The sequence below is a fragment of the Denticeps clupeoides genome, chromosome 5, assembly GCF_900700375.1.
Source record: "Denticeps clupeoides chromosome 5, fDenClu1.1, whole genome shotgun sequence".
Classification (NCBI taxonomy): Eukaryota; Metazoa; Chordata; class Actinopteri; order Clupeiformes; family Denticipitidae; genus Denticeps; species Denticeps clupeoides.
In genome coordinates this window covers 11,810,039-11,820,745 of record NC_041711.1, presented here as the reverse complement: position 1 = coordinate 11,820,745, position 10,707 = coordinate 11,810,039, and the positions used below count along the sequence as shown (strand labels likewise).

Sequence of the window (10,707 nt, the reverse complement as noted above, 5' to 3'; positions counted from 1 at the left end):
CCTCAACTCACTCGTCATACGCGCGGAGCCGCCGAGGAGCTTCTGGAGGAGGATCAGTCTCAACCTCCAACCTCAACTCACTGGTCTTAAGCGCGGAGCCGCCGAGGAGCTTCTGGAGGAGGATCAGGCTCAACCTCCAACCTCAACTCACTCTTCTCAAGCGCGGAGCCGCCGAGGAGCTTCTGGAGGAGGATCAGTCTCAACCTCCAACCTCAACTCACTCGTCATACGCGCGGAGCCGCCGAGGAGCTTCTGGAGGAGGATCAGGCTCAACCTCCAACCTCAACTCACTGGTCTTAAGCGCGGAGCCGCCGAGGAGCTTCTGGAGGAGGATCAGGCTCAACCTCCAACCTCAACTCACTCTTCTTAAGCGTGGAGCAGGTTGGAGCCTGCGGTTTCTTTCCTTGGATAAAATATGCAGGATTTGTTTATTGGGTTTAACCCATGAACGACACATGTGAATGTAATCGTAATCGTATATAACACGTAATCTGAGGAAAAAGCGAAAAGTCTTCCTCTCCATCCTTAAATATTGCGTGGCAGCATGAAAATGCTCAGTGTACATCATCTGTCAATTTAACTTTATCTAATATATATAAGTGGGATTTTTAATTTCTGGTTATAATGGCACAAATGTGATGCACATTTATGCAATTATAACCAGAAATTAAAAAATAAACTTAAACAATTTATAGTTGAGCATGTAACGATAAATAATAAAACAAAGAAATTCCATTTGTCATTTTTTACCATTCAGCAAAATAAAATGGAATCAATGAACAATTTAATTAGTAAATAACCCTGTTCCTACTATGTGCAGGTTTCATTAATAGCCTTAACAAAACCTGCACCAGTCTTAAGGGAGAGAAAAATACATTCAAGAACCTTCTTGGGAGCTCCAGAGTCTGAAATAGCAGCATTTACTGTTAATGTCTTCCAGGGATCTTCTCCAAAATGGGCGTAATGACTGAAGTATCACTTAACCAGTTCTCTGGCTGGTGAGACGCAGACGTTTTTAGCAGCAAGAACTCAACGTGGATGGATCATTTCTCAGTCACACAAATCATATCCCTAAATCAATGCAGCTAATAGCTGAAGGCGTGGCGATTTCACACTTAACCGGCCCGTCGTTTTGTGTTTCTGGAAAAGGGCCTTTGTTCAGCTATTCAGTATCTCATCAGACACATGGCAGACATGCCCTTCTCCATGTTTCTTTTGGAGGATGAGAGAGGGACTGGATGGAGGCATCACAGTAGTGGCTTTGCAACACATTTGCAGCAGCAGTAAACACAGGAGGAAACACTGGAGGAAACTTCTGCTAGAGCCATTTGTGCAGCCCGCCTTCACCCGACTTAATTGCACAACCCCTCTGGTTTTTGTATCAGTAATGGCTGTTGGGTGGGCTTCAGTGTAAATCCCCCCAATTTTCCGGCTCCCTCTCTTCTTTCAACTGTGCATGTTAAGGCAATTCAAACTTGAGGATTTTTTCATTCTTGATAAAAATTCATTCCATAATTTTACATTTCATAAATAGAAACAAAACCAACAAATGTGCCCTGGATCTTGTAAATTCCACTATTGAGCACAACCTAGACAGTTTCAAACTGGTTGAACCAGCTGTCAGTATGGTCCTAGGAAGCTTGGCTGCTGCAGCAACTGTGTGCATGGTCCTCTTGCAATGTTACACGACCTGTGACCTTTGCCCTTGTAGCCTCACACAACTGATTCCCATTTATGACTCTGCCACAAGAATCTACGCCTTCCATGGTTCTGTTATAGTCTTCCAAGATCTTATCGAATTGAAATGAAACCATAACTATGTCTGCGCTGTTTGTATTTAAGACTCATTATATTTAAAGTATTGATTATGATAATATCATTATGTTGATGATATTGTGTATGAGTGTTTTCCCCTTCTCCTTAATATCTTCAACATTTACTCTTACAATGCAGACACAGAAGCAGACATCTGGAAAACTGATCACTAAATTGCAATAGAAGACAAACGTAATGCTTCACACTTTTTTTCAAATCAAAATCCAGCCTCTAGCACTGTGTAAAGCAGTGTTTTAATATCAAATTACGACCCCATTTTATGTTGGATGATGAGCAATATACATGGATCTGGTCTGGATGGTCTTTCTTTGTGTGTGTGCTTGTATAATATTTACATTACTTTATAAACCAGACATAGTATTAAAACCTAAATGGGTGGTAGTAGCCTAGCAGGTAACACACTCACCTATGAACCAGAAGACTTACTACACTTACTACTATTGTGTCCCTGAGTGTCTCCAGGAGGACTGTCCCTGTACCTACTGATTGTATGTCAGCCTGGATATGGGCATTTGGTAAATGCCATAAATGTAAAATGTGAAGAGGTGAATTCACTGACCTTGTCCATCACTGAAAGTGCCTACAATGAGCACATGAATGTAACACAGCACAATGGGAGAAGGTGACCTTTTTAGATTTCTTTGGTTTCACTTCCTTTTGAAATATTCAAAATATGATTGTAGGATCATTCATGGATTCAAGAATGGTTCATGGATTCATGAATGTTCACTCACAACTAATAGCTCAGATTCTTCAAATTGAGTCCAACCAAAATGAAAAATCCGCTAGACTGCTTCAATTAGATGACAGTTTATTATTATTTTTACAATGTTTTTATTATTATTATTGCATGATTTCATATTACACCCATGCTGTTTCCTGATGCCCTCTGGTGGATAAAGGTTGGGACCAAAGGACCTTTCACCAAATAAATCATTCCACTGGAAATAGACTAGTTTGAGAAAAACAGGACAGTAATAATGCTGTTTGTGTGTATGAGTTAAAAAAAGTCTGAATATTTTAATTAAAAAACATTACCAGTGTTAACAGGTAACCTGTAAAGCAGTGAGAGAGCAGTGTTCAGCAAGGCAAGACAAGCAGACATGATTGCATGTCTCTATAGCACTGAATATTATCAGAAAAGATATTAAAAGTGTTTTTGCCACTGTGTTAATACGCTGACAGCAGATCGTAATGCAGACTGTACAAATCTACACAGAGAGGAAACGTTATTTCTTTGAGCCTCAGATGTATTTTGTTGGGTCTGATTTGTCACACATCTGGACGTGAACATGAGGAGTGATCCCAGGATACACGCTTTTGATGTCAAGCATTGTTCCGATCTTCTGTCCCTTCTTCACCGTCCCTCGGAACTTGTCTGGCTTGATGTAGAACAGCTTAAAACACAAACCTAAAGGGTGTAGAACAGCTTAAAACACAAACCTAAAGGGTGTAGAACATCTTAAAGCACCGTCGGGTTTCTCCCACATGCACGACATTAAAAAATGCAGGATTCTGTGTCATCATCTGAGTGTTCATTTATTTTGATTGGATTTCGAAATAATGCTTGTGACATTTGACATAATGTTCATTTACGAGTGTACAGAGCTCACCTTGTCCTTCTAGTCGAATGCCATTGTTGATTGCCTGCTTGCCACTCGAGTATGGGAGAGCTTGGCCCTTCAGCTCCACATCAAAGGGAGCTGTGACGGTTTTTCCTATATCACAGATTATATCCACACCCTTGTGTGTGCGGCAGCCCCTGGACACACAAATACACTTTACATTTAGTGCTGTTCATTTTATATTTTACATATAACTACACTGGGGCAGTGGTGGCCCAGCGGTTAAGGAAGCGGCCCCGTATGAATGGCATTATGATGATGTTAGCTTGTATAGAGATCTATGGCTACAACAAAGTAGCACTGAAATAAGTGTAATATTTTACATTTATAAATGATGCAATTGAACTTTACCTTTTGGCTCCAAAGTTTCCACAGCCTTGGCTGTCGCATCCTCTTATCCTGTTAACGCCTCCACAAAGTGGACCAAATTTTTGCCCTGTCAGATTAAGCAAAGTTGTGTTTCATTCCCCCACGTTAAAACTGGACCATAGAGAGACCACCTGCTTGTATTCCAGGGGCATCTAAGAAATATGATTAGGGGAAAAAATTGTCTTACCATAAACACTGAGCTCTAGAAATGGAGGAAAACAAAATGTAAAGGTATTAAACATGTTATAGTTTTAAATAAAACACTACTTGTAGGAGATTATATAATGAATCCCAAATTTGTCCAGTATTTATATGAGCCAAGTTATTAAAATACATGGTCTGCCATTTTAGCTGATAATTTAGACACAAAAGATAACTATTTAACCATAATGTATTTGAATCAATTTTGTTTAATCTTTCATGTTTCCAGATTTCCACAAAAATTCTGATGATTTATCAACTTACCAGCAAATGCCAGCAGAGTTATTATGACGGCGCACTTCATCTTTTCACCCACTGTGGAGTATCTGTAATAGTCCTGCATCTGAGACACTGCGGTCTGTATTTATTCAGTCAGCAGTCGCTCCTCCCCTGGTGCTTCCCACCACAATCTCAACTAATTCTTCATTCCCCAGGAAGAGTGCTGGGAAAATGGATAACAGGGTGTTAATATTTGCCTTTAAACTATAATCAATGGATCTGTGTGTAGTGACAATTCCGATATCAGCGTCATAAATCATTAATGAAGATTGGGAGTAAAATAATTATCTGAATACTTCTTATGTTCTTCTTACTGTTCTCAGCTGGTTTAGTTCCTCATGAGGCATGTTTTTCTTTTTGTCTTCCCCTTGCCCAACAGGCAATGTGGTAGACTGGGGATTTACATTTTTAGCCACATTTCCCCTTACTTCCCCATACAACATTATACACCAGGCACTACTTTCACCCTATTATTTATTTACATTCGAATGTTAATTTTTCATTTTCAAATATTGGCACAGTTACTTTGGTCATTTCAAAACAGAGCAGGTTTGAACCACATTAAGGGGAGCAAGAACAAACTTTTCTCTGTGTCTTGACTGGGGCCTGGGATGTTTGAGATTGCGTGCTGGTACACTCTACACACAATGTGTGTCAGTGCAAATTGCTTAGCAACCTCATGTTGTGTTGTATTCAGCTCCCTCAAACTGTGCTGGACTCTTATTTGAAATCACAGTCCGCAAACTGAACAGTCAGCTCTGCATTACCAGGACTTCTGGCACTATTGACCAGTTTGGAAGGGGTACGTCATTCTGTTTGCTGTTATATGTGATTGAAATTAAATCCACATTTTCCCACTGTTGTTCGTACTGAATGACATAAAAACAACCTCATTCTTAAGAAATCTCAGTCAAGATTTAATATGCATTAGCATGTATTATTATTAAAATGCACATCATATTAACATGTTCAGGTCAAAGACAAGGCCTTTAAGTGCATTATTACTCCTTTTGCAAGATATTTATATAATTTATACAGCATATAACACAAAATAAGCATATTCTAAAAGTAACCTGTTCAGTATCACATAGTCTAAATACAGAAAGTTCTGAACATACCACAACTACCGAGGGGTCACAATCTTAAGCTGGTGTTCAGAAGTTTTAGTTAACACTTGCTTCTACTCGTATAACATCACTGTCGAAGGAAAATTTAGTAGGCCCGGACATTACTCCACATGTTTCACCTTTGGTCATGGAACAGTCAGAAGACAACAACTGTGTATCTTAGATCTGACCTTGTTGATGCAGAAGCTTGACGCAAAAGCTGGACATTATCTGATAAAGGCAAGGTTCTGTGACGCTGATGGGCGCCACTGTCCAAAGTGGTGCGAGCTTGTATGTATAAATGCTTGTGAACTGTAATCAAGCGGGGGGGAGTTCTCTTGTGGGTCCCCCCGTGCGCGGTAAATTAAACTTGGATAATCAACTCAGTTGACTTTCTTCATCGCAGCTCCCCAGATGGCAATTTTTCCACGACAATCACCACGGATCTTTTGTAGCTTTAGAAGTATTGTATGTTTCATTCACGACCACAATTTACAAACCAGGAATTTACAAGACCTAGGAACAAATTATTTTCACTCCTATAACTGCTGCCAAGTGGGTCCAAATAGAATTTTGTTATGAACCACAATGACATTAATTTCCTTTACTTCTTTTGTTTCTTACAAGGCATCATGCGCCCTGCAAAACATTTGGATGTAACAGATGGATGTGTCACTTTTAAAAAGAACCTCATGTTCTCTGCCAGCCAGGAGCTGTTTAGCACACGCAGCTCTGGGTTTATGCTGCCCTACAGTGCTCAGGGGGTGGACCTGTGGAACATCAAAGTTCCAGACTTTTCACCAAAGCTTTACCGCACCGTTGGTGTGCCACGGGTGAAAAGGAGAACTCTCCACCTGCCTCCTCTGAAATCGCACAGGAATCCCCCACCGGCCGTTCCCAAAACTACTCAGAAGAAGGAGCTTCCTCCTCTCGCAACCAATTATCGGCCTCCAGACTCACTGGAATCCAGGCTGATTTTTGTAAAAACAGGCCAGTATTCACCAGGAACGTTTAAAGAACCCAGACCCCCCGACTTCAGGCCGGTAAAGTTGCCTCTAAGCAACAGAGACGAATGTTGCATATTTTAAATAAAATTGCATCTAGTTCATTTGTTCATTATCAGCTTGCAGGTGGAATACCAAAAATAGTGACCAGCATTGAAAAGGACCCCAGCAACATCAAATTCAAGTCCCAGGCCTTAAATGGAAGTAAACAACCCAACTATGCAATATAGTATAGTAACACACAGAATATTGTCTCTGATTGTTTATGCTATATTAGATTTATATATACACACACACACACTATAATAATAGTAAATAATATAATTTATTTACATGTACTATAATAAACTTATATTAGTGGAGTGATAGTCTATCAATTTAAATGTTGAATCTGAATCAATGCACTTTCTAGTTGAAAGGACCTCATCTGATTTAAATGGTGACCGAGACACGTCCAGGGGACAAATGGACACCTTTTTGCCAGCAGCACCTAAATGGGAATCCAGGTTGATGCTGGTGAAGAGTCCATGGCCCACGAAGTCAGCCTCATACACAGTGAGCAATGACAATTTAATCCAAATCTAAAAACTTAAATACAGTGTGTGAAGAGTTGCTGGGACCTGGCGTGAACCGTGTGGCTTGTCCTGGTTTGTAGAGACACAGGCGGAGAAGAGGAGTCTACAGCGCATTCATGGACCGAGTTGAGCAGAAGCTCAGCTCCTCCTGGAGCTGCACGTCTTCAACAAATTACTAGCAGCAGAGCGGCAAAAATGACATCAAGATTTATTATTTGATTTCAGGAGTTTATGCAGATTTTATTTAAGGATTTATTTCAGAGCCATCAGAAACTGGTCTGAAAGCCTCAAGTTTAATAAAGGTAGAAAATGTGAGAAAACATTCAGTAGTAATTATGACAGATTCATCTTTGTTGAGCAGCTCCTGTAAGTGCATCGTCTGATCCTGTCGTCGACCAATCATTTCAAACGTAAACAACGCGCGTCGCTCTGGGTGGCGCTGTTGCGACGAAATGAATGATGGCGCTGCGTTGCCAGGTTCGCTTTTTATAAGCGACTTTAGGCTTGTTACACAAAAAAACCTCTTGTGAATATTAGTTATTGTGTATTTTGGGGGGTTATATTGCAAGTTCAAATTAACCATATATTGGTCTACCATGATTAATAAAACAATTTGGATGATGGTGACGAGAGTAGTCCATATCTATCTACGTAAAACAGCAGTAATTACGTGTAAATGTGGGAAAGAATGGGTACGCATTCTTTAGCGAGATCTGGCAACACTCCAATGTTCCCGGACCGACGCTTGATTCATTCACATTGAAGCAAAATGTTTTACTGAAATGAATGAATGCGTTCATTTTTCTGATTTTGGTCGCCCAATTTAGTGTTTTTTAGGGAATATAATAATGACCCATTTTCCTAAAACTGCCACCATTCGTAAGTTCACTTTTAACCACTTAAACAGCGCGAGACTAGTTTTGGTTAGACGTCGTTCGTGCAGGTTTTGGGAACAGAGGACAACAGGAAGTTTGGCGTTGAACAGGTGAGGGGCGTGTCCCGGGAGACGACGGCCGTTTCTTCCAGCCAATCGGCTTCGTCGCTCTGCAGAAGTTCGAGCGCGACCATCCAATCACGTGGCGTGTATGTTTTCCAGGAGAACCTGCTGCCGCCCGCGGATTCGGCGTAATAAAGTAGTCCGTCCCGGCGGCGGCGCGGCACTTTTCCGTGTGGGTTTTAGGTGCGGATGGAAGACTCGTCTCCGCCCGCGTCATGGGGAACGGGCCGTCGGGGCACCTCCGCCTCTTCTCCGCGCTGCCCTTCTTCCACTCGCTCCACATCGCCATCGTCGGCCTGGACTCGGCGGGCAAGACCACCGTCCTGTACCGCCTGCGGTTCGACGAGTTCGTGAACACGGTGCCGACCAAGGGCTTCAACTCGGAGAAGGTGCGCGTGGCGCTGGGCGGCTCTCGCGCCGTGACCTTCCACCTCTGGGACGTGGGCGGCCAGGAGAAGCTGCGGCCGCTCTGGAAGTCCTACACCCGCGGCACGGACGGCATCGTGTTCGTGGTGGACTCGGTGGACGCGGAGCGGATGGAGGAGGCGAAGACGGAGCTCCACAAGATCGCGCGGAGCCCGGAGAACCAGGGCGTCCCGGTGCTGGTGGTGGCCAACAAGCAGGACCTGCGGAACTCGCTCACGGCCTCGGACGTGGAGAAGCTCCTGGCCCTGGGCGACCTCAGCGCCACTTGTCCCTGGCACCTGCAGCCCACCTGCGCCATCATCGGGGACGGGCTGAAGGAGGGTCTGGCCAAACTTCACGACATGATCCTCAAACGCAGGAAGGCGCTGCGGCAGCAGAGGAAGAACTGAGCCCGAATGGACCTGCGGCACCACGAGGGCCTGGACTGTTGGCTCAGAAGCCAGACGAATACAGACAGACACGATGCAGAGGTGAAGACCACCAGGACTTAACCCCCCACCCCCCTGAGCCGGCACTGATTCTGGAACCTCGGTGCCAGGCGGTGACGCCACATCACAGGCACCTTTGGATCCGGAGATGGAAGTGACGTAGTCAGATGTTTACAAGCACTTTAGCGCCAGGAGACTCTCCTCATGTATTAAGGCACACGTTCAGTGGCCTGCTGGAGAAGCTTTTTTTTTCTTTTTCTTATTTTATATGCGTTGACCTTGAATTAAAGTTCAATAATAATGAATTTGTTTACAGTTATGCCACTTTTATTGTCAACTGTCATCCTCAGTTTTCTCTTGTTTTTGTACAACACAACTCTGATTTAAACACACATGAGTAAATGAACGTGAACGCGCACAAAGCCACAGGTTTCATGTTTTACGCTTTTACAGCAGGTGAGCGTCTTGGTCCTGAGTCACTTGTCTCCTGTTAATGATCGTCTTACGATGGGGACAGTCGTGAGGGTGAAGAATCTCATTCGGGACGCCTACTTGGCGTCTTCTGTTTAATACGTTTTCTGTGTTCGATTCTTCACTGTCCACAGCTTTAAAAGACTTGGTGTATCTCGGTGTGTGTCTGTGTGTGTGTTTTCACTATTATCTATCTTACAGAAACCCACAGATAAAGTTAATTAGACTGTAGAATGGTTTTAGTCCTTGTTAACTAACAGACCTTCAACAGATAGAAAAATCTTATATAGATATAAATATGAAAGAAGTTGAATGTGCATAATAATTTTGGGAGGAAATGGATCAGTATTAAAGTCCCAAATTGATTGAACAGCAGCACCGTTAGAGGAATATCTGATGATTTTGTTTAAAGCCCAGGTCAGGGGCAGAAATCATTGCACTAATTAAGCTAAACTAATTACAACAAAGGTTTCCTGCCATTCTGAACATAAAACATCCACTGAAAAATTTGAGGAATAACATGACTTGATGAATAATGTGATGACTTTAATCCTTGATAGACATTCTGCCGAACGTTAATGTTGAAAAAAATATCGGGGTTTCTGCAACGTTGGCACCAATGGTTGTGTATAAAACCCCCACGTTGGATATGAAACATGGGCATGTGTGATCTGTATCCCTAATCACCACCCAGTTCTGGAGTTGAACAGGGTGTGGTGGGACATGCACAGGGCCGGTGGCCTTCCAGGACCAGGAGATTTCATTTCATCACGCCGAGCTTTTGTTTTTACCCATTTTCCAACTTTTTCCACTTGGAATGGCCTCTCCACCTTCCTTCCTTACTGGTGCTGAGTCAGAGCATGTTAATGGAGACCATAAGGTGAGGGCTGTTCTGGTTCACCTTTCTGTAGCTAAAAACAGTTTCCTGGCGTCGTCTTGTCTTCCATCCACCAAAGCTTGCCTGCTGCCAGGCCTCCATCCCAGCTGTACCAGCAAGCTGGTGTGGTGGCCGGTTCGGTTCTCTTCTGCATGCAGTACAAAGGATGAAAAGATCTCCCGGGCTAAAATTATGCGAGGATATCGTTGCAGCGTTCGCGTCCCTCTCTGTAGTTACCATGATAGAGCTGCCATTTGCATTTGAATCACTGCTCCCCTCCAGCACGCCATGAACTGAACCCGTTCCTAGCAGGGAAGGGAGGGAGCAGAGAGGGAAGGGAGGGAGACAAATCCACAGTCTGAAGTAAATACAAAAAAAGACTTCATCATCTTTTCAATAAATTACGAAACAACGCTAAAATGCTGTTAACAATGTTAAAAGCTGCGGAAATCTTGTTGCAGCATGGTTGTATTTTGGAACGAATAGAAACCATCACCGGACCCCCAGCCTCGC

The 10,707-nt window shown here is 43.0% G+C and overlaps 3 protein-coding genes across 5 annotated transcripts; 2 read left to right on the top strand and 1 right to left on the bottom strand.

Annotated features, from left to right (window-relative positions):
* Positions 1-2,630: 2,630 nt before the first annotated feature.
* On the bottom strand, positions 2,631-4,718 carry LOC114789798 (leukocyte cell-derived chemotaxin-2-like). Of its 3 annotated transcripts, none has more exons than XM_028979191.1 (6): positions 4,625-4,718; positions 4,296-4,473; positions 4,018-4,032; positions 3,813-3,897; positions 3,450-3,598; positions 2,631-3,247 (listed from the first exon to the last, which is right to left on the bottom strand). In XM_028979191.1, the coding sequence occupies exons 2-6, from the start codon at positions 4,372-4,374 to the stop codon at positions 3,081-3,083; spliced, it is 495 nt and encodes a 164-aa protein (XP_028835024.1). In that variant the 5' UTR covers positions 4,375-4,473; positions 4,625-4,718; the 3' UTR covers positions 2,631-3,080. The 3 variants fall into 3 exon arrangements, with proteins under 3 accessions (XP_028835024.1, XP_028835023.1, XP_028835025.1); XM_028979190.1 differs by having other exon boundaries at positions 4,607-4,631; XM_028979192.1 differs by lacking the exon at positions 4,625-4,718 and having other exon boundaries at positions 4,296-4,511.
* Positions 4,719-5,002: 284 nt separating this feature from the next.
* c5h7orf78 (chromosome 5 C7orf78 homolog) lies at positions 5,003-7,861 on the top strand. Its single transcript, XM_028979186.1, has 5 exons — positions 5,003-5,112; positions 6,044-6,459; positions 6,540-6,624; positions 6,833-6,975; positions 7,076-7,861. The coding sequence occupies exons 2-5, from the start codon at positions 6,049-6,051 to the stop codon at positions 7,172-7,174; spliced, it is 738 nt and encodes a 245-aa protein (XP_028835019.1). The 5' UTR covers positions 5,003-5,112; positions 6,044-6,048; the 3' UTR covers positions 7,175-7,861.
* A 173-nt stretch (positions 7,862-8,034) lies between these two features.
* Positions 8,035-9,474, top strand: arl4aa (ADP-ribosylation factor-like 4aa). Its single transcript, XM_028979188.1, has one exon. It carries the CDS (start codon positions 8,208-8,210, stop codon positions 8,805-8,807), a length of 600 nt encoding a protein of 199 aa, XP_028835021.1. The 5' UTR covers positions 8,035-8,207; the 3' UTR covers positions 8,808-9,474.
* Positions 9,475-10,707: the final 1,233 nt, after the last annotated feature.

What these genes read in the sequence shown, in the direction of transcription:
- LOC114789798 (XM_028979191.1), bottom strand. Translation starts at nt 4,374, where the DNA reads ATGCAGGACTATTACAGATACTCCACAGTGGGTGAAAAGATGAAGTGC. An exon ending in GGAAACTTTGGAGCCAAAAG is followed by an intron (nt 3,599 to 3,812) that starts GTAAAGTTCAAT and finishes TTGTGTGTCCAG; the next exon opens with GGGCTGCCGCACACACAAGG. An exon ending in CATTCGACTAGAAGGACAAG is followed by an intron (nt 3,248 to 3,449) that starts GTGAGCTCTGTA and finishes TACACCCTTTAG; the next exon opens with GTTTGTGTTTTAAGCTGTTC.
- c5h7orf78 (XM_028979186.1), top strand. Translation starts at nt 6,049, where the DNA reads ATGCGCCCTGCAAAACATTTGGATGTAACAGATGGATGTGTCACTTTT. An exon ending in GTCCCAGGCCTTAAATGGAA is followed by an intron (nt 6,625 to 6,832) that starts GTAAACAACCCA and finishes TGCACTTTCTAG; the next exon opens with TTGAAAGGACCTCATCTGAT. An exon ending in CGAAGTCAGCCTCATACACA is followed by an intron (nt 6,976 to 7,075) that starts GTGAGCAATGAC and finishes CCTGGTTTGTAG; the next exon opens with AGACACAGGCGGAGAAGAGG.
- arl4aa (XM_028979188.1), top strand. Translation starts at nt 8,208, where the DNA reads ATGGGGAACGGGCCGTCGGGGCACCTCCGCCTCTTCTCCGCGCTGCCC.